The 23,610-nt window shown below is 35.5% G+C and overlaps 1 protein-coding gene and 1 long non-coding RNA gene across 2 annotated transcripts in view; one reads left to right on the top strand and one right to left on the bottom strand.

The window, feature by feature from the left end:
* The window catches only part of NEGR1 (neuronal growth regulator 1), an 882,773-nt gene that overhangs the window by 175,343 nt on the left and 683,820 nt on the right, over positions 1-23,610 (bottom strand). The window contains exon 6 of the mRNA XM_016940331.4: positions 16,484-16,635. Coding sequence (XP_016795820.1) covers positions 16,484-16,635 — 152 coding nt within the window. The remainder of the gene's footprint in view (positions 1-16,483; positions 16,636-23,610) is intronic.
* LOC134809017 (uncharacterized) lies at positions 195-686 on the top strand. Its single transcript, XR_010153499.1, has 2 exons — positions 195-377; positions 489-686. It is a non-coding gene; the product is annotated as an uncharacterized LOC134809017 (long non-coding RNA).

Below are 23,610 nucleotides of genomic sequence, written 5' to 3'. Positions count from 1 at the left end.
GGCTTGCGTATGACAGAAAAAACAAAAACAAACAAACAAAAAACTTATTTTAACCCAGAGATCATCAGACAACATGTCACATTCAGGCTGATGAAGAAGAATGTGAATCACTCGGAGATTCTAGCCCTCAGTTATCTAGAATCTTGATGAAGAAACCATGGTTTTCTATCTTTGATAGGAATGAGTGTGTTCTATATGGACAAGGAAGGGCAGGCTTAGATATTTGCATCACAAAGGGGTAGACTGTAGTAAAGACTACTGGTTTTCTTTTCATATCTATCATATCCTTTTCCTATAATAAGATAACCACAATTTTAGGCAAAGAATACTAGCGAAGAACAAAATTTCTAACTTCCCGTGCAGCTAAGTGTGGCCATGTAGGTAAAGGCCAGTGGGCCATAAGTGTAACTGATGTCTACAGATTTGGAGAAGTATTTATAAAAGGAGGAGATGAGACCTTTTCCTTCCCTCTTTTCTTCTTCCTACAGTCTGAAGTATAGATTTGATGCTTTGAACTGAAGTGGACACCTTGGACCAAAAAATAACCCTGGGAATGAATGTTACAAACTGGAACAAAAATCATAGAAGGGGCTATGTCCTTGATACAGTGATGCTATTCCAAGTGCTGAACTGTCTATTGCGGGCTTCCATATGAGAGAAAAATAAAGTTGTTTAAGTCATTGTTATTTTGGGTTTTGTCACTTGCCACTGTTTCTAATTCTAACTAACACAGATGCTTTAGAGAAGTTGTCTAGAAAGTTATTCACAGAATTGTAATTTTTTTTTGTCAGTTCTTTTCAAGTCTCAAAGGATTTTAATAGTAATGAATAAAAAATGATAAATTAGTTCTCAGAATATTCCTGCCTTTTTGGTGGAGGGTCTGTAAGCACTTTGGTTCAATAGAATTTTATTGGTGAAATAAAATGTAGATGAAATAATTTGCTTTTGTTTCTAGACCTTTGTTTTAGACATTAAGATTTCAGAAGTTATTTTAAAGAAGTCACGCTATAATTTTATAGCTTTAAGGGATCACCTAGGAAGAAGCCTATAACATGGCTGCAATCTTCAAAAAGCTGTCAACAATGTTGGAGGAGAAGCCAAGCCACTCTGAAGTGAGAAATATAAACAGAAACCCAGATGACTATGTATCTCCTGGTCTTTTAGAAGGGGTTGGTTACAATCAATACACATAGTAGTGGCCATGAAGAACTGAAATCAATATTGGGTGATTTTTAATCTAGCTATATACATGCACATGCACTTTAAACAGTCATTTCCAAATGTTATAATAGGTTCCAGATTTTTTCTGTTATCCGTCTATGTGGTAATCAGACCAATTTCTAGTCTGAAAGCGTCCTCTGTCTAAGCTTGTCTCTTTGCTGAACTCTCCTTTGTAAACAATGACAATAACAACAACAATAACATAACATAATATTTTCCAAAACTGTTAAAAGCTAGGCCCATCTCACGTTGAATTCAACTATTGTTAAATCACAAAAGATAATAATGTTGTCCTTTATATTTGAAGATAATGATTCTGAATCACCATCAGCAGAATACTCGCTTGGAGCTATTTTTTTTCCCAGTACTGATACACACTCTCTCTGAACTCCTGAAGTCATGATTATCTGCATCAAGATATAGCAGTGCATTACATTCTGCCTTTCCTTATTCTCTAATTGAGCCTAGATACTAAGCCTGATCTTACACGAGCCATACTGAATAAAGGCTGCTATACTTCTTTCCTAACACTTCTCTTTTCTCACACCCATCAGTTAGTAGGGTATAATACACATAAACATTTATATTATACTTGCTGATTAACAGTGATGCTGGATTTGTGCTAAGCCATCTCAGCTCTCTCATTGGGCTCCTATTATAACCAATTTTAAGATGGTAGGCTGGGACTAGAGATATAAGTTATTAGAAATGAAAGCAAAATAAAATGAAACAAAAAACAACTAACATGCAAAGGCAAGTTCTTCCTTAGAGAACTTAATTCTTCATTGATCTGGGGCTGGTGACAGTATATACTATGGCTAGTAATTCATTGGATAGAACAAACTGTAGCTGAATTGGTAAACTATCTTTATGGGGTGATTTCCAGGTCACTGAAATCAGTTTTAATATTTATTAATCAGCTGTTATCATGCCATTATCAATCAGGCAATTCTCTAATCAGAAGACAAGGTGTTATACATCTATATAGAAAAGTTCTTAATGGATTCACTCAGGGGCAAGACTATTTAATGGTATTGCTTTACTCAGAGATGAAAGATTTTGCTCATAAATGTCTTTGGGGGGCTTCTTGAAACATCCTGTATAATTTGAAGGAAAGGAAGATTAGACCAAACAAATATGGTATGAATTAATGAATAGACTAACAGTGTACTAGAAAAAAGTTGGGGAAGGTTATATTAGAAAAAGGTTAAATATTTCATTAAATAGCTCAGTACTTATTATCTTACTATTTGATCAGCTTCATAGATCAACAGTGAAGTAATTACTATTTCTTTAAGAAAAAATTGGCACAAGCATATCTGATTTTCCAGAAATATATAAGGAGAAGATAAATAAGTACATTGAGGAATATCAAAAGTCATAGAGAATTTAAGGCAGAGACTAACAGTAGGCTTCATCTTAGTAACTGGGATTATTTCACATGCATTATGACACATCTTATGAACCAAAGCATTACAGTATTCTGGTAATCACTGTTCATTTGTCACTCACATTTTAAAAGCTAGCAATAGTATATGAAAAGATGTTTTTGGCTCATATCATTTCTGCTACATTTCCTTGCAAGTCCACTTTAGAAGCTAGCATCTGCCTTTCTTTTCACCAAGCTCTGTCCACTTCACCTGTAATTGCCCTCTGTGTTCCAGTCACATGGGATTTCTATTATTCACTTATATTAGTCATTCTTTCTATCACCCCTAAGAATTAATTACATTTTGTGATAATTGCTTGTGTTGCCAAACTCCTTTTCAAAATTGACAATCTCCAAAAGGTTGTGAATCAAGTTATTTTAGCTCAACTTTGTATTCCCAACACAGCATGAGACTAGGCATATAGATAATAAACTTAATAAGTGAAAAATGCTGAAGTTTTAAGATTATGACATTACTGGTTAATCTTATGTCCCAAGCATGCAGTCTACAAATGTGTTTTCTTCCTTTAAATAATTAAGAAGAATTGGAAAACAAAATAATACAACTACTTAAGTTTTTTAATACAAAATACAAAATAATACAACTACTTAAGATTTTTTTTTTTTTTTTTGTAGTGGAGAGGATGATATGAAAGGGAACTGATTCCGCCTATTTCAAAGCAGTTTAACATATAGATTCCTCCTCCCCTGATTCTAGCCAGGTTAGAGGAAAGATAACAATGGATTTGGAAGCTATTGTGATGTTAATGTGGGGCTTATTTGCCCTAATATATGAATGCTTTTTATGACCAGGTTATATGTTTTTCTCTCTGGCTTCATAGAATTAAGACATTGCAAAATAAGCATCCTCTGAGGTCTCATACCTTAGGAAAAAATGAATGATATCGCTTAAAATCTACTGTGGAGTGGGAATGAAGCATAGTAAGAGTCAGTTGTAAGAAAGAATTGGTTTGTGTTGCAGCAAATTTAAACAAGAGATGTGGCACACACATGCACACGTATGCTTATTGAGGCATTATTCACAATAGCAGAGACTTGGAACCAACCCAAATATCCAACAATGATAGACTGGATTAAGAAAATGTGGCACATATACATCATGGAATACTATGCAGCCATAAAAAATGATGAGTTCTTGTCCTTTGTAGGGACATGGATGAAATTGGAAATCATCATTCTCAGTAAACTATCCCAAGAACAAAAAACCAAACACCGCATATTCTCACTCATAGGTGGGAATTGAACAATGAGAACACATGGACACAGGAAGGGGAACATCACACTCTGGGGACTGTTGTGGGGTGTGGGGAGGGGGGAGGGATAGCATTGGGAGATATACCTAATGCTAGATGACGAGTTAGTGGGTGCAGCGCACCAGCATGGCACATGTATACATATGTAACTAACCTGCACATTGTGCACATGTACCCTAAAACTTAAAGTATAATAATAATAAAAAAAAGAGAAAAGAGAAATGTGGCATGCATGTGACAATATTTAGGTAGGCATGAGTTTATCATAGAGACAAAATAAAATCCTAATTTTGTCACAGGTCATTGTATAGATTTGGAGATACAGAATAGAATCATTCTTACATCAAAATAAAGTGAAGAAAATTATAGAAATAATGGGGGAGGGCACTGAAGTTATATAAGAGGGTAAAGAAAGGCCATAATGTATAAATCCCTACCAGGAGCCAGGCACTTTATGTCTATCTTACTTAATTCTTCCACCTCTATGTGAGCTAGGTGTTACTCCTTTAACTCCATTTTACAGATGGACTAACTGAAGATAAGTGAGGTTATGTAATTTGTCTAGAGTCATGTAGGTTACATGGGGAGAAATTATGTTCTCCTTTATAGCCATTCAAGTAGATAGTGGCATGCTAAAGCTGGCTTATACTAGCTTTTAAGGCCAATTGAGAAAGTTTTAGAAATTCTGCGATTTATTTATTAAATACAGCCATTATTAAAATTAAATTCTATAAGTTTAGAATTAATAAATGATACTAAACACAAATGCAATAGCTATTCAAACCTCATTACCTCCAAATTACTTTACTACAGTTTACTATTATTTATAATCTTGAGGTTACTTGCATCCCTGTGTCTGTATTGTAGAAATATTATAAAATGGTGTGTGATATGGCACATCTCTTCCCAACTCTGCATTCAGTAACATCACTTGGTAGCTTAAATCAGCCATGGTGGGAATGTTTATACCATGGAAACTGGCAAATGGTCCAAGTTACAGGTTGATTTATTGCTTAGTTCATTGTCGAGACTTAAGAAAATGATGAAGTGAATATTAATAGGGATTAAACGTAATGTGTCATGTCTGTGGCCATTACATTAATGTCGACACAAAAAATTGGGGAAATTTTCTTGCAGTGTTCCAAAACTATTCTCCGATTCAGCAAAAAAGCTGCACAGGTTATTTTCATCTAACTCATTACCACAAAAATATCATGTCTTATTCGAGTTAGAATAATCCTCATAGGTAGAATACAGCTCCATGTGGAACATCATGCATGTCACATACATGGATTATAATCATGGGCAGGTTACAGATACATGATTCTGCCAAAAATCAGTGAAAGAATCTGTGAGAAGCAACTGACTATATGGAATTTACAATAAAGATAATTGCATATTTTCTTACTATTTGTAAGTCTCATTATACACATTCTTTTTTTTTTTTTTTTTTTTAATTTGAGACCGGGTCTCACTCTGTCGTCCAGGCTGCAGTGCAGTGGCGTGTTCTTGGCTCACTGCAGCCTTGACCTCCTGGGCTCAAGTGATCCTCCCACCTCAGCATTCCAAGTAGCTGGGATGACAGGTGTAGGCAACCACACCCAGTTAATTTTGTGTATTTTTTGTAGAGATGGGGTATTGCCATGTTGCCCAAGCTGGTCTTAAACTCCTGGGCTCAAGCAATCCACCTGCATCAGCCTCACAGAATGCTGGGATTACAGGACCAAGGCACTATGCCTGACCTACACACATCCTTTACTTCAGTTAAATATTTAACAATTCACCACTAAATGTATCATAGTGAAGCCATTAAAATATTACTTAGGAAGACTGAATAAAAATATGGAGACATTTTTGCAAGGTATACAATTGATTTTTTTATAATTATGTAAAATAAACACATGGAGATGGTATGGTTATGTGAAAATGAAAGAAGTTTTGTGAGGAGGGTAGATAATGTACAATTGATATACAGTACAAAGGGAAAAACTATAGAAAATATAAGTGTTTAACAAAAGACTGTTATGATGCAGAAAAGCATCTTGTAATGTTTCTTCATGCCAATCTTATAAAATATTTTGGAAAGAAAGGGAGAGATTTGTGATAGAATACAATCCTATACAGACCTACAGAGTATTATTTTGCTTCATAACCATATATATATATTTTTAACTTTTGCCTTGAGAACTATAAAGTGGAGTGTGTTTCTGGCCTTTCTCTCTATCTAATAGCAGCATATTATTTTGCCTTATTTTTTCTCATTAATTTTCATTTCCTCTAAATTTTAGTACACATATGGAAGGAGCAGATCTCATCTTTTCAAAGTCAGAAGAGATTCTTTGGGGGAAACAAAGTTTTCTCAAATCAAAACAAATATGAAAACAAGGAAACAAAATATGCTTTGGGCAGCCAATTCTGTGACTAAGATAATATTTTAAAAAAGTAATCCTGCTTTTCCCCAGAAATGTATGAGAAAATCTTTCTGCAAATTTCAAGCACAAGCAAGTTGCCTCCCAAATTGGCCATTTGCACTCCAGGGCTAAAGCTGAAAGCACACAGAATTGCCTGAGTAATTCAATTGCAGGCAGAATCAATGCAAGTGTGAACGCTGCCCTGGTCAAAGGTTGGCCCTTAGGCTGCAACTTAAATCAATTTTGGATAAGCTAAGTTTGATTACATTTTCAGTGATGAAGCTTTCAAAAGCAATTTTGGGCTTCCCTATTCAGAGTCTGTTTGGTTCCATTCTGAATCTATACTCCTGGTTAGAGAAGCATCTATCTGTCTCTTGGTGATGATTAAGTCCTAGAGTTGAGGAGAAATAAGAGGAAGAAAATAAGAGGAAGGGATACAGAAAGTAAAAATAAATAAATAAATAAATAAATAAATAAATAAATAAATAGCAGGTGAGAGCCTATCACTAATGTGAGTCAGTAACTTAAAAAAAAACTTTAAAAAATATATGACTATCACAACAATAAGACAGAGAAAAGAATTAAGGAGGATGGTAACCAGGAAACGAAAATAATAAATGGAAGATTTATCACGATGGTGATATGTGGCAGCCTAAGATTATTTTAGCATGTGAGGCTCATTCTTTCAGGTGTTGCTGGCAGGAAGAATGTTAGAGAAATACAGGTGGTTCTGCAGAATGAAGCAAAATGGGTGTAAGAAAGGATGTCAAATATGGCCTCCAACAGGCACATGTTAGCCTGAGAGAAATAAACCCTTTCAATTTATCCTTTTCCAGCAGAGTCAAGCCTGCAGAGTTGATGTGCATCTATCACTTATGCAAGTCTTCCTAAAAAATGTGTTTACTTAGTTAATGTTAGTCAGTTTGATTATAGTTATTATCTACAGTTTGTATGCATATCATAAACTATGTGCTCCCAAGGAGTTATAATTTTTTTGAGAAAATACAAATTTCCCTATAGTTATGGTCACTAATTCTTAGAGCAAATACTATTATTCTGCCCGTTTTAGGAAAACATATATGTTGTTACTCTTGTCTTAGGAAGTGTTTTAGAAAACTTGGAATTCATTCTAAGTGGACTGATTAGTGACTTTAATGGTTCTTCAGCAAGAATTATGATCTGCCTCACTAATTAAGCAGCTCCACATATGCACTAATTGGATTGACTCAAAGAAAGGAACCGAAGATTATGCAACTATCTAAAAAACACATTTGAGAGCTAGGAAACTGAAGTTGCTTCATTTCTTTAAAACTGTTGAAAGAGAAGTCTTGCTTAAAAATAGGCTAAAACTTGGAAAATCCAACCTACTATAAATGCCTGGCCAGAGCATAGGTGAAATAACATTTCCATGCAAGCGAGTCTGGCTTGGTTTATTCAAATCTTGTTTAACTATATACTGGGTGGATAGTTAATTTGTATCTCTGCAGAGAAATCCCAATTGAATTACATTCATAAAGAAAGGAAATCCAGTCCACACTGAATAGACACGTTCAATGAGGACATGCCATTTTCAGTCTTTTCCCTAGCAGTTTTATGGATACTAAAACTGAATTTAGAGTGCTTTAGAGAAAGAGTGGCCCATTGAAATATTATTGCTTTCACAGTTAATTCCTCCTCTTTTTACCTTTATCTGGAACATCGGAATGGCAAAAAAAGAGCCAATTTCAATTTACTTTTTCGTTTAGTGGAGTACCCTAGTAACTATGTTTCACTCTGACTAAAGAGAAATAGGAAGTTTAATCATAACGATACTCAGACCTTCATAATAATCATTTTGTTCACACATATTCCTGGATCTTTTATTAGGGGTCACATTTCCATTTTCAGAGAAAGAAATCACAGCACAGAAGTGAAGATGATACAGCGGCCCAGACTTTGCCACCTTATTACGTGCTCAAACCATTGGATCCCACTTTAGATGGAGTCAAAATTACAGGGAACACAGTGCACGCTGGATAAGTATGCTCCAAGAAACTTCTCAGAAGTGCTGGGAAAGAAATATCTCACAGGACCTCCAAAAGGCTTTGTAAGAGAAAAGATCAGGAAAGTCATACTGAAGAAAGACTCTGTTAATCTGTTTTCTTTTGACTGGAAATGTTGGCATGTTTTCATTTTTACAAAGTCCTAATAGTCACAGCCCCATATACTCAAGTCACATTTTGGCCTAATTAGTTATAGGATTAGAGCTGTGTGAAATAAAATAGCAAGCAAGAATGTCTATTCTAGTGCCTTTTTCATAGGTTACTGGCCAAGGTTGTTGCAACTGTGAACATAAAGGAAATTTCTCTGGAGAGTAAAATTCTGTGTAGAGATGACAAAATGATTAGGCCAGCAGTGCTCTTGAGCTAAGTTTTATGGAAACTCACTACAGAGACAAGCACATTAAAATGCATTTTTTGTCGAATAAAAATAATTTTGAGTTCAATAACAAAAATATACAGAAGGTAAAAATATTGGCAGCACTTCTACTTTGTTAAGGAGTAAGTTTAACTTTAAAAAATAACAATCAATCAATACATACTATCTTTTAAACATGCATAGATTTCTTAGGATCTGAAAACATTACAGCTGAAAGGTAACATGGAGACTAGTTAGTCTAGTCCCCTCATATTATAAATTGGTATGCTGAGGCCAGGCAGTAAATTGCTATGGAGCTCTCCAATTTAAGGCCAGTTTGACTCCAAGGGTAGGGTTTCTAGTAAAATTTTGTGATTAAATTGGAAACTCTAATTTATTTTTCTATGTGTTTTTGGTACCTAATCCTCATAAGCAAGCCATATTTCAAGGCTGATCAATGACAACACCAAATACCAAAGCTTCCTTTCCCTTCCAAATTTACTGACCCTTTGTCAGCTGTGGGAAATGTATGTGCTGTACCAGTAGCTTGAAGATGCCACTGTCAAATTGCCTCAATCTGGGAGAAACACATCAGTAGAGTAATTAATCTTGTACAACCTCTCCATCTTTTTTTTTTTTTTTTTTTTTTTTTTACTCATTACAAGTGAATGCTTACGTGCATGGCTGATTTAATTAATAATTGTAATAAAAAGGACAATATCATAATGATATACATAGTGCATTAATAAATGAATCAAAGGACCAGTGCTGCTAATTTGTCTATCCAGTGAAATAAAGTTACACAGTTATTCAGGTTATATAGATCTGTGCTTGCCTGTGTTTACCCTTCAACATTTGAATTACACATGAGAAGGACAGAAGAGGAAACCAGCATTTAATAGGCACTTGTTTTAGACTAGTAGTGTATTGGCCATTTTGCATGTCCTCTCATTTAATCTTCACAATAATCCTATAAAAACAATTTATTTTCCCCTATTTTATAGGTCAGGTGACTAAAGTATCTACAATTCTTCATGAAGGATTATAGTTTTAACTTGGATCTGCTCGATTCAAAGCTTTTGGTGTTCCACCTGTGTAGTGGGAAAAGCACTGGAACAAGGGTAGTAAAAACGAAATTCTAGCCCTAGTTATGTTGCTTGACTTTGATCTCTGACTCATCCTATTTGGGTTTCAGTTTCCTCACCTATAAAGTGAAAAAACTGGTTTAGACAAGAAGTTTTCAAAACAAATTATTTGGAACTGTATGACATCTTGAGAGGCTTCAAGGCCGCTATGTAATGTGATGGGTAGGAAAATAAGATTTGTCTCCAACTTAACCAAACTAACTCCAGTTTTATCTTTGTTATACATTAAGAGTTTGCATAGGTTTTATTTGGAGGAATAAAGGGTTTCATTGCTTAAGAAAGTTGGAAGAATTGACTATGTAAAATCTGAGACATCTTCTAGCTCCAATTTCTGTCAATTGACAAACGTAACTAAAGCTCTGCTAACTGATATGTGGTTTTCACTAGAGGCAATTTGGTGACCTGGAGCACCATAAACTTCAACAGTCACTCTGACTGCTTCAGCCTGCTGGTTATCGTCTCTCCCACATGCCACTAAATGACCATTTGGTGTCTATCTTCTTGAAAATACATACATGTTCCAGGTATGAGATTGAAGAGGTAAAATATTCTCTTGCTTTACTCATACTACACTTCAGCAAATTTGTATACTTTCATGACTTATGTGATGATTATGTCTGTGTGTGTTATTTTTGTTTGGTAGAGAACGACTTGATAGGCCTGTGTAGCTGGATCAAATTCTGCCTACAACTGCAAACCTAATTTTTGTCAAATATTTGTTACCAGAGCACCAAGGAAAGCCTTCTCATTAACATCTCAAAGCTGCGAGGATAAAGCAGGTTGTCTCACACAGCACTCTGTCTTCAATAATCACCAAGTCTAAATTTATTACTGCCTCTTTCAACCAAAATGAAAACCCCATCTCCTTTAAGTTGCAAGAGGAGAGATAAATTTCTATCTAAAATGGGAGTCATTCACATCTGTGGTATCACCTTTCAGGGTTCATTATAATAGGTAAAAGTAACAGAGCCCATACAGTTGCTTACTGGCATGTGGGAACATCTGAAGCAAGCAGAGAGCTGAAATATTACTTGCAAGGACACAGCTAGTTTCATATTCAACAAATCAGTTGAAAGGTACTGTTCGCTTGCATCGGTTGAATCTAACCAGGGAAAAACAGTTACATTACTCTCTCTTACTTTCTCCAGTAGGCTCTTCCATTTCCTTTTGGATACTAGCTACTGACTTCTTTTTTATCTGAAAAGAAAAGAAGCCCATCACGTTAAACAGGCTGGGAAGAAATTTTCTCTGATATGAAAGGAGACATTCCAGAAAGTTAAAAAGCCCTGACGGCATAAAGCATTTAAAATTGGGACTTCATTATTGTCTCCACAGGGCTGCTAAGGCAGGGAAAAGACAGTTTTGATCGGTCCTTTGAATGTGTTATGTGTAATATTTCTGAGACAAATGCTTTGTTACTTTGAATAAATGCATACACGAGTACACACACAAACACACATGCACACACACACACACACACAGATATCCCTATAGCATCATTAGGACTTGTAGAACCTATACTACAGTAAAGGATTTGACACTATATTTTTAGGTACACCTGAGATGGGAGTTTAGCATCCAGACATCATAGCAATATTATCATTACCTATTTTGGGACTCTAAGCAATGAGTCTTCATCAATAGTGAGACTCAATTTGTACCAAATATTTCCATATATTAGGTCTCGAGAGCGTTGTATTAAACTAAGGCTGTGTAAATTCTAAGCACTTTGCTTATGCAGCTTTCTTCCATCTTAATTAATTCTATTTCCCTTTAGATGGCAAGTCTTTGAATACGTGTCTTATAATAAATATTTGTACTTTTGTGGAAGTGAGAAACAAAGCGTGTACAACATGTTTTACTTATAGAAATAACTATGTTTTACTGATTACTGAATTCCCACTAAAGTGATAGCATACATTTGATGAATTGAACCCATAGATGGCAGGATGGGACCACTCAGTTCATAGTCTTTAAAGAACAGACTTGGAAGAAACATTTTTTTAGTTGCTCATGTTCAGGAAGCAAAAAACGCACTGAAAAATAACAATAAAATAACAAATATCTTTGAATCCCCAATTTTTTATTTAATAAGAATTTTGCTATGAATAGTTGGCATACTGTCATCCATTATAAATTTTGTTAAAGCACTTCATTCCTGAGGGCTAATATACAGTGATCTGCAGAATATTCTCTCTGCCTTTCCTTCTCTTCCCTTCCAATTTTGTACTTTTTACAACATAGAAATCTTTCAGGAATTTTTGGACAGAGAATCTAGAGGATGAGGGATCTTCATTGTATACTAGCTTTCCTGTAGTTTTTCCACTATAAAGTTTGCTTTCTCTTTATTTTAGAAAACATACATTTTTACCTTAAGTAATTTAAAGTAATTCTATTGATGAAATTACTAAAACCTCTACTTAAAATTATAGGTTCTCTTACAATTACTGCCTAAAGCCTACAGGCCATGGAAGATAAAGGGGTTTAAGTTGTCTTTATGTTAAATCAAAACTTTTGCTTATTTCCCTCGCACCCAAAGAAGATGTGAGAAAGAGGCAAACAAGCTGAAAATGATGGAGACTTGCAGAAAAACAGAAAACATTGCAAGTTCACTATAGTATAGTTCATCAAATGTTAGGGTGTTGTATCTTTGCGGATCAGGGAGCTGCTCATATACACACAGCCACTGGGCCTATTAATCAGAAAGGAATCCTAATCAGACCAGCAGCTAGACATAAAGGCATAACATCAGCCTTGTCTTCTTCTTTTCATAGCCTAACCTCTGAAAAGCGCAGTTTATTATCCATGTCTCTATTTCCTCATCTATTTATTTAACCTTAATCCACAGAAATCTGGCTTCTACTCTCAGTTTTACACAGAAACTGCTCTGGCAAAGGTCACCAGTAACTAACTGCCCAAATGTCAGAGACAGTGGTTGATTTTCAGATGTTCCCTGAGTAGACGTAGCACAGGACAGTGCTGACTCTTCATTCTTCCTAAAATGGGCTGCTCTCACAGCTTTCATAGCACTCCACAGTGCTGACCCTCCTCAGGCATCTCTATCCACACTGAATTTGCTTGCTTCTGCAGGATGCTTCTCTTCCTAGGCTCACTCGATACTAATTTTACTTGGATTTCTGTTCTTGGTAATCTTATCACTCTACATGGCTTCTATGAGAAGTCTCATTTACTCTCATGGCTGAAACTACCACCTCCATTCTGATAACTTTAAATCTATGTCTCCATTCTGGACTTTATACCCAGCTACCTATTAGACATTGCCTCAAACTAAAAATATCTAGAAATGACCTAATTTTTTCTTTTAATTTCTACCTCCTTTTAAAATCTAAAAGCCTTAATTCTTCTCTTATGTACTTATTCTGGCTAATTTCATGCAAACTAAACATTAGCAGTTATCTAGATCCTTGCAACTCCCTTCCTTTTCTTGCCAGATTTGGTCATTAATGGCTATCTCCTAATTAGCTCTCAACTCTCTCACCTCTGCTACTCTTTTTGGTGCTATTACTATTATTGCTATTTTGCCTTTAGTATTAAAAGTTTAATATCTGGGTTTAGCAGTCCACAATGCCTAAGAGTGTCTTTTGGAAACCAAATCTGTTTGTATCATTCCCTTGTTAAAATCCTTCCGTAACTCTCCAAAACCAGGATACAGCCAAAACTCATTTCAACTCTCTCATCTTCATCGTGTCAACTTGTCTACCCTCATCTCTCAATACTCTCCTTCTACCTTTTATTCTAGCCATATTAAAGTACTATTGTGTCTTCAAATGTATTGAATTGTTTCATACTGCCATGTCTTTACATGAGCGGTTCAACACTAGAGTGCTTGCCTCTCTCTTTCTTCCATCACCATTCCTACACCCAGGCTCAACCTAATCACCTTTACCTCAAGGGGCATCTCCTTTATATTTTTCCCTGAGTCCTTGAGACTGACTGAGTTGATCATTCTCTTTTTTGTGTCACTATACTTTGTGCACATGATTGTTGTTGAATGAGCTCCTGCAAAGTTCTGCCCCAGAAAATGAGATAGTCATTGCTAAGATGATGTTTTGAGTTGTACCTTAGATATAATTCAGATAGTGGTATTGGCTACTCTAGATAAAAGTTCTTTCATGACCCTTGAGACTATAGTAAGAGCACCTTCTCTGCCCCATTATGGTACCACTGACCTTATTGCATTATCGTTGCTTGCTTGACTGTTTCTCACTTCTCACTCATCTGAGAACTCCTTCAGGATGGGGTTCCAGTCCTACTCACCCTTTTCTTTCCAACATCTAGTGCCGTGCTTTGCCGGGTGTAGGCATTGTAGATAAAAGCTTAGAATCTGAAGCCAGTTTGTCAGGGTTTAAGGTTTTGCTTTGTCACTAACCATTTGGCTTCGGCCACATTTATATTCTCTAAGTTTCCTTTTCTAGAAGAGGAGAATTACAGAATCTAGCTCTTTGGATTTTGTGAGAATTAAATGAACAAGTTTATATAAAAAATAAGAATAGGGTCTGTTTCAGAGTAAGCTAACAATGTGCTATTTGTAATTACAGTCATATTGCCTTGTATCTGTAGAGGTTACAGGTACAAATTCTACAGCTAAAACTCATTCACTCATTTATTTATTCATTAATCCATCCATTCATTTACTCAATGTTTAATTCATTTATTCACTAAAGATTTACTCCTTGCTTATTAAATAGCAGGTGCTGTGCTTGGTGATATGGGAAATAAAATAACTAATCAGACATAGATCCTGTCTTTTTAAAGAACTTATAATTTGATGGAGAGATGGAATATATATAAAAATAACTATAAGACAAAATAAAAATGCTTAGTGCAGTAAGAGCTTCAGATGAGGTCATACCAGGGGTTCTGAATATATGAACATTTTTTCAAACTCCAAGGGCTATGTTCATAATTACAGACAAGATTTTCACATTTGCCTTTATTAACAAATTAATCAAATTGTACGTACTTAATAGCACCTCAGCATACAGCAAGTCAATGGCAGAGAGAGATGATGAGAGTTTCTTCTGAAGGCACTACGTTTAGAAGCCTTTTCAGCACTATATTATTTCCAGACATTTGTGTTAAGATTGCCAGAGTAAAACAAATGTTTACACAAGTGGCATTTGTTCCTAATTTTTCACATTCATTAATGTTTCAGTTTTGAAAATCAGAATGTAATTTAGAAATTTAAATAGCAAAACTTAATATGTTATTAAGCCTTAAATTTTTCTTTACTTTGCCGTGTTAATTCATTTATTCTTTCAAGTGCTTGAATATTTAAACCATTTAAAATATTAATAATATACCAAAGAAGTATCAATATTTACATTAAATTGGAATTCACACTGCTTTATAATATTTTCAATGGTTTATATTATTCATAATTTCACTAAATAAATCATCCTCATGGAAGGAACTTAAGCAAGCATATTATACTATAACTATGGCATGGCAAGCAATGTTTTTCTTTCAAATCGAGTGCTAAAGGATATTAGGCTGGGATAATAAAAGATGTAATATAAACTGATATGTTTTATTTCACATCAGCATTCTTAAATTATGGTAATGTAAAGCTCATAAATCATGGAAACTTATTACAGTATATTTTTAAGTTGTAGGAACATCATATATCCCATCCCCATTTCTGCAAAACAGAAATGATATTTATGATGAACTATACAATATTTGCATTTTTCAGAGATAGCTTACTATAACAGGATCATAAGACAAATATACATTTGTCAAGTTACCATAAAATATTAACTCTAAGAGATAAGGATAATTCAGATAACTTTGTGGCACTGAAAAGACAGTACACTCTCTCTAGTCTTCTTTGAACATTTTGAGAAACATTTGATTTCAAAATTAAGAATATTTTGTGGCTGCAACAATTTGTTGGTTACTCAGCTTCTAAACAGCAGTAAAATTAATTATAGGAGGAAACATTCATGGAGGTTTCTATCCTTTTACCCGATCCTTGTGTTTGTGCTTCTTTATTAATTTTTAGTCCTTAGGAAGTAAGATACATTAGAAATGTAGTATTTATTTGAATAAAATCTTAAGTTTTATTTTAAAATACAATTTTGAGTAAAAATATTATCTATATGGATAAAATATTTTGTCCACGATCATTTACTTACTGTTTCATTTTATGTATGGCTTGTGAAATTCTGGCTACCCCAAGATGAATGTTTTATGAAAACCAACCAAGAGTAAATTCAAGCCATGTTAATCTATACTTCAAGAATATGCAATACATTTAAAAAACAACAAAATCTCACCAAATCTACTGACTTCAGCCAAAAGACACTTTTTCAGTTAGCCATATTATTTATGTATTTTTTCCTTTCTCAGCTCTAACATATTTTTTTAAACACATGTCGACTTCTACAGGGATTATAAAATCCTTGGACAACTATATGATTTGGGAGCAAAGTTTCCATGTGTAAGGAATGTGTGACGTATAAGGAATGTGTCACATCAGGTTGAGTTTTAAAATGAACGTACTCCATTCTTAGGTTTTATCTCTACAGATGGATAGGGGCCCAGAGGCCCCTGGAAGCATTTTGGTACCATTGCATTACTTACGGTTAAGAGGCAGGCTCGCATTGGTTGTGCCTAGCTTGTTGGCAGCCACACAAGTATAATTGCCGAAGTGCTCCTGTGTCACATTGGTAACAGTGAGAATGGATCTTGTGCTAAAATTTTGAATAATAATTCCTTGTTGGCCATTGAAGAGCCTAGAAGACAAAATAAGCTCTAGGTAAATAATGTATTGTGAATACCAGTTTCATTTTTATCTTAGCTGGGGTTGTCATGGCAATCCATAGACAATTCAACTACGCTGACGTTAGCATATAACGTGATAATGGTGCAATTTACATTTCACTTACATTAGTAGATTTGGGGGAGGTGAGGTTGCATGTCAGCTGTAGATTGTTCCTGTGGGATTATTTGTGCTATATAACAAACTGAGCTTGGATAGCTACATGTCCTATTTAGGCACTGTTACATATTTTAGAAAATGAAACATACCATACCAATAATATCTCATCTATTAAAGTCAGGAAGGAGTTTAAGGGAAATAAATATAAAGATTCCACTGAAAGTACAAACTGATGGTTTCCAGGTAAGCTGGCCAGAGTATGTCTGGGTCATTTCAGATATTATTAAATAACTCCCTTGAAAGTTAACCCTACAACTGTGATAGGATAGTTCTGAGTCCAGAGTCAACACCACTTTACTCTTGTATAACCCAGACAGATAACTTCCATTAAACCTAGAAAGAGACAGTCATATAGTATTGGAGATAGCATTTAAAGTTGAGTCCCATCACTGTCACATTTTAGGAATGTGCCATGGAAAGACTTTAAAACTCTCTGGACTTCAGTATGGGATTCAGCTATACCCAAATTCAAACTAATTGTCCAACCGTCTCTGGATTTACCACCAGAGGCCCTCACTCTGAAATAGGCTAACATGGCTTCACCATTCTCAATGCATGTTGTACCTACTTCTGCTTCACCCTTTTTCTAAATCTGTAGCCTATCTCTTGTACCTTCTATTTCTGCTAGTCAGATTCTTCCTTCCTCATTTAGGTCTAACCTAAGACTTATCTCTCTTTTTCTAATTTATCTTAAAGGACTCTTATCTCTCTCTCTGTATGTTTCTTTTGTACTATTCTCTCTAGCAGTTTCCATATATACAAGTCTTTTCAAAGCAAATAAATTGAATTGTTTTAAATTCCTCAAAAGGAAAGGCTAAATGCACATGCTTTCTCTGATATTTGAATCCTACAAAGCACTTAATAGTGATATCCTATATACATAATAAATAGTACAAAGGTCAATGGTATTCAGGTGATGTTCCCCCAACATAGGCATTAGTAAGCCCACTTCAGTCACCTCTTCAAGAAATTCTCTCTTTAAATATAAATTTTCCTACAATGAGTATGTCAACTTGATAATAACTTCTACACAATTTACCCCAAGTTTATTGCAAAGGAGATGCACTGATCACAACATAGGCTATGTAAACTGATAGTCCAAATGGCATGGTAGTTTTTCTCTCTTTAATGTGTTCAAGTTTTTGTATTTTTTTAAATTATGAAAATGCTAATAAATGGCATCCCCTGAGAGTTCAATTTGAACTCCTTTGCATTATACTGTGTGGCTTGCACCTGAATTTAGATGAAATATACTGTAGTTAAATGCAGATTAAAATGAGCAGTCATACTTGATTACTCTGGGAATTACTTATATTTCATGTAATAGCTGAATTTGGCTTACCCCAAATGCAAACTTTAATCAGATTAATAAAACTGTGAGTTAAATAAACATTGAACAAACTTTAGCTTGAGCAATAAATTTAATGATCTCCAACTCTGACATAAGATAATAGGGCAGAAAATATCATGGATATGGCAGCTTTTATTCTTCTGTCTCATATTTTTAGCCTAGCAACATTTATGCTAAATTCCCCTAGTCATTATTATATATTTTTCTGCATCACATTAACAACTTCGTTTTTAACTAATCAGTATATATGCTGTGTAAAAAACCAGTTTCATTGCCTTGCAAGTTTCAGCATTATAACTTAAATTTGCCTGTATCTTTGTTATAGACACATTCTCCAGAGGACTCAGAAACTCCCTAGACTACTAAATCCCTGTTGTGCTCCATCGACCAAAAGTAGGACTATTTACCTGCCGAAGAGTTGAGAGAGAAATTAACCAGGGCCTTCAACTGGCTAGACCCAGGGGAAATACTTGAGGAAGTAAATTCAGACACTCCATGGCACTATATGCTTATGTTCCTTATGGCTGTCTTTCTGTCTTTCTGGGTGAATTAGCTTCCAGTTCCCTGCCCTTAAATGTATCTGAAGGCACAGCCACAGATGTTGCTGAATCATGTAGTGCATCCATACTCTGTATGTGTGGGCCCATTTTGGGCCTCTGGCCAGCAGTACCGTGTGCATCCTTACCAGAGTGGAGCATTAGTGCTCCAACTCCTGCTACTCGGATCAGCCAGGCAGGTTATTATGGCCAATAAAAAAGAAAACTAAGTTCCCCGAGGGAATTTTCTTCCCTCTGGGGAAAGCTACTTTTCTGAAATTACTAGAGAAATCTAAAGCTTACTTTCTTCTGTAGTTGTGTGTTTTAGAAGTGCTAACTCCTCAAACATCACGTAAGAACCTATCTTCATCTGGTAGATGGCTGGAAGAAGGACTTTGCAAAGCTGACTTTGTGGGAGAGTGACTTCTGATACGGTGTATATGTCTAGAGAATGTACTTTTGTGATTTTCCTGGAGAGTTCTGGGGTATGAAGACGGGCTTTCACAATTATTCAAATCAATTCTGAAAATATTCATTAAATTGCTACAAAGATGAGCTCTATGCTGGCTGAGTGACTAGGGACAAGACTGGGCAACCCATGATCTCTGCTCTTGAGAAGGTCAGAGCCAAGGAGAAGAATCCAGCACATAAACAGGTGTTTACAACAGAAGGGTATTTTGGTCACTGTGGGGAACTTGTTAATATAAACATATCTACCCTTAATTACTGGATATATAAATTTGAGCCACAGCTAGAAGCTCCAGCATATATGACCCTAATGTGATTCACTCCTTGACTAAAACCAAATAATGATAAAAGAGCTCTCTAATTGATGACATGTTTTTCTTTACAAAATTGATTTATTCTAATATGATTGTCTATAACTTTATTTCTGTAAAAAGAATCATTCTTATATTGACTTAGATTATACAATGAAATATGCTTTCTTATAGCCCCTGCCAAACCCTGCCCCTCCCTGCCACAAAAAAAAAAAAAAAAAAAAGGAGAAACAAATTCTGTAGAGCTCAGAGTTAAATATGGCATCCATTTCTTCGGCATAGATCAGTACTATATGGTGCCTACTTGGAAATACCTGGTCATTTTTCTTCATTGCGTTTTTATCATAGGGAATATAGTTATAAGATCCTTCTATTTCCGTGGACCCTGCTGTCCTCTACTCTCTGACACCAATAGAAGTTTGCTCCACATTGAGAACCATAACTCTCACTCCTCTTCTCCCTTCTGGCTTTTGCCAATGCCTCATAAATCTGTGAACCACAGGCTATTTGCTTTGCTAGCCAAGGCTGTCAGCTCATAAGTGACACAGCCCAACCCACTAACTAGTTCTGAATTAGAATAGTCCCCTATATTTTCTAGTGTCAGTCAGAAGTAGCACATGGAAAGCCTGCTGATAACTACGGATACTTATATTTCTGACTCACAAAATGGACAGAAACTTTACAGTCATAACCTCCCTCCAGGCAGCAGCTATCTGGGATGACCAGAAAAGTCTGCAGCAACATCACCCCAAAAAACTGGCCACATAGCCATCAGCACTGATTGTTAAGATTGCAAAAATATTAATAAATGGAGCAGCTGCACTGGACCTCATTCATTTTATATATAAATCCAGTCTCAATCCACATTTTAAGACTATTGTTCACTATCTGTCTTTCCAGGTCAGGAATAACAACAGACATCTCTAGAGAAACCAACTTGCAGATGAAAACAGCCTCAGAAAGACTTCATTCCTAATGTAGGACATATATATTAAGAAGTATCAGACAACATTTTAAATATTAGAATAACTTGGAATAAGAGTGAGGGAGGCATTCTCAAATAATGATAAATCTTTTATCAGACTGGAATTATGAGAGAACATGATAATGATATATCATTTTATATGAGTGGGCAGATCAATATGGTCTTATTAATCAATCTTTGGTATTATATGGTGGGGTAAGTTAACCCTTGAATCATAAAAGTTTTATTTACAAAGACAAGGAATGTTAATGTCAGCAATAGACTGTAGGCTTGTAGAATTCCAAGATGTTGTGTGAACTAAAGATACAGCTCAAATTAAAACAAAAGAGAAAGATTTAGAAAAAGTCATGAGTGATGGTAGAACTCTTATATGGACTTAACAAAAATGAGGTTTTATTTGGTTATCAAATTACGATTAAATGCCTTCTATGCTGAAAGAGAGTTAGGAACCATAGAGGAAAATTATGACATAGTTATTATCTCAAGGACCATAGTTCTACCTGAAACTCTGAAGATGACATTAAGATAGCATACAGGTCCCTTCCACAACACATCCTATCATGCCTTTCTCAAGGATGGAGTTTTACTTATATATATACATGTCTCTCTCTCTCTCTCTCTCTCTCTCTGTGTGTGTGTGTGTGTGTGTGTGTGTGTGTGTGTGTGTGTAGGCTGTGAATCAGACTGTATTTCTAGTCTTTTCAATGTGACCAGGAATGCTTTATGTATGTGGAACATTTTATCTGTTCTCAATACATTTATGACTGAAGTAATCTCATACTAAAAATTTTCAGCATTGTGGCTGGGCATGGTGGCTCACCCAGCACTTTGGGAGGCCGAGGCGGGTGGATCATTTGAGGTCAGGAGTTCGATACCAGCCTGGCCAACAGGGTGAAACCCCGTTTCTACTAAAAACACAAAAATTAGCCAGGCGTGGTAATCCCAGTGGGCGCCTGTAGTCCCTGCTACTCGGAAGGCTGAGGCAGGAGAATTGCTTGAACCCAGGAGGCGGAGGTTGCAGTGAGCCGAGATCCTGCCACTGCACTCCAGCCTGGACAACAGAGTGAGACTCCATCCCAAAATTAAAAAAAAAATTCAGCACTGTACACAATAATTTTTCGTGTTACGACTGTGAAAAATCGACATGCAGAAAACTTTAAGCATGTTGAAATGTACATATCAACAAATCTTCACAGCAATCCTAGGAGGTAGTTGTTATTAGTCCCATTTTATAGGTGAGAAAACAGACATTTAAGAAGATTAGGTTAATTTATCTTGCACCATCTGATAAGTGGCAGAATCAAGATTTAAATATAGGTCCTCTGATTACTGGTACCCTCCGAAAGTAGCAATTGACATTCAAATCGCTAAGTAGAAACCAGGATATTGTATCTAAGTTTGGAGAGACAAATCAGAAATCATGGATACTTCAAGAAAATCGAGTCAAGCCAGGGAATAAAACCAAGGGAGCTAAATAGCCAAGTGGTATGTGGCACCTATGCCAGGAAAGCCAGGTTTGATCCAGAGGTGAGTCTAATGGGTAAAAAATTAACTAAAAAAACTATACTATCTGGATATATCTCTGGACCAGAAGCCTCTTGACTATGTATTTGGGGCTTAGTTATGTCTTTCAGTGCAGGCTTTTAGAGCAGCTGTGTCTAGCTTCCCATAGTCAGCCTTCCAGGCTTCTTGTAGCCTGAGATGAGAAACATAGAGTAGGTTCTCTCCTCCTTCCCTGCTCACACTCTCTGCAACATACATACACTCTCAGCATCAATTACTGTTTGTTTTTCTTCCTCTAGGTTCACTAAATATTTGGATGGAAGAAAGTCCCTCCTCATAGTGTATATGTAGAATATAGTCAAGAATGGAAGAAAAATGCAACCTATCCAAATGACAAGAATGCAGTATTTTAGAGTAATCCTAAAATTCTCTGTAAAGTTCCAGTTATCGTGATGGTATGGGGTTATTGTATTCTGCTTGGCTTGGCCAAATTATCATCATAACATCAAATACTTCTTTTTCTAACATCATTTCAGCTTTAAGTTTTCATATATTTGTGTGATTTTTTATTAATGTCCATCTTCCTCATTAGAGTATAACTCTGTTAGGGCAAGGTTCAAGGTTGATTTTGTTATTCACTGTATTCTAAGCATGTACTATAGTGTTGGATTCTTAATAGGTATAGAGTAATTGTTGCATGCTTGTCTGAATGAATTATGTTTTTATATTTTTATAATTCTTAGTTTTTTCATCTGTGAAATGGGAGAAATGAAGCCAATCACAAAGTGTTAATGTTAAAATGTTTTTAAAAATATTTAATGTGTAATATTTATGCACATATATGCCAAATGCAGTAGGCACTAGATTATGATAGGTGTTATTGTTCAATGATAGAGTCTGTTTCTTAGAACAGATACATTTCCTCTCAGTTGGCAGAAAAATATTAAATATTGAGCATTCAGGAAATTATTTTTAAAGAAAAGATCTAGGAGAGTGACTGAAAAGATCATGGCATCCTGATTTCAAGATGTGCCAAACTCAGTATCAATTACATGTGCATCATCAGTCTCATCTAAGCTTTTCACAGATTTAACAAAAAAGAAAAGTGAAAGGGAGGAGGAGAGCAAGAACTGCTAGATACCAGAGAGAAACGAAAATTTATGTGAATATGCTGCTATGGCAACCTACTGGTTTATTGTGCTGCTTGATACTTAAGGCTTGAAAACAATATGATATCATTTATTCCTAGGAACAGGTTGAAGAATATCATGCATCACTGTCTTAGCCCCAAGGGGTATCTATCTTTAGTTGTGCATTTGAATAAATTAATGTTATTATAATATATTAGAACACTTTAATGAATCTAGACTTTATTAAGCTATTTAAAATGCATGTCTTGTTTACTTTATCAATTTTAATGAAATTAATAATTTTAGATTAGAGATATTTGGGCTGCTTTCCTTGTGACAATTTGATTCGCATGGGAGGATATTCCCTTTTAACCCTACATTAAATAAACAATGGCTACAGTACAGATGTCAAGCCTCCCTGACTGCTGTGAGTTCCTGTATCCCTGGCAACCTGGCCTATGACTGGATTTCTCCCCACCACTTGA

This window comes from Pan troglodytes, chromosome 1 (assembly GCF_028858775.2).
Source record: "Pan troglodytes isolate AG18354 chromosome 1, NHGRI_mPanTro3-v2.0_pri, whole genome shotgun sequence".
Taxonomy (NCBI): Eukaryota; Metazoa; Chordata; class Mammalia; order Primates; family Hominidae; genus Pan; species Pan troglodytes.
The sequence above is the reverse complement of the archived record's forward strand: the minus strand, read 5'-3'. Positions and strand labels throughout refer to the sequence as shown.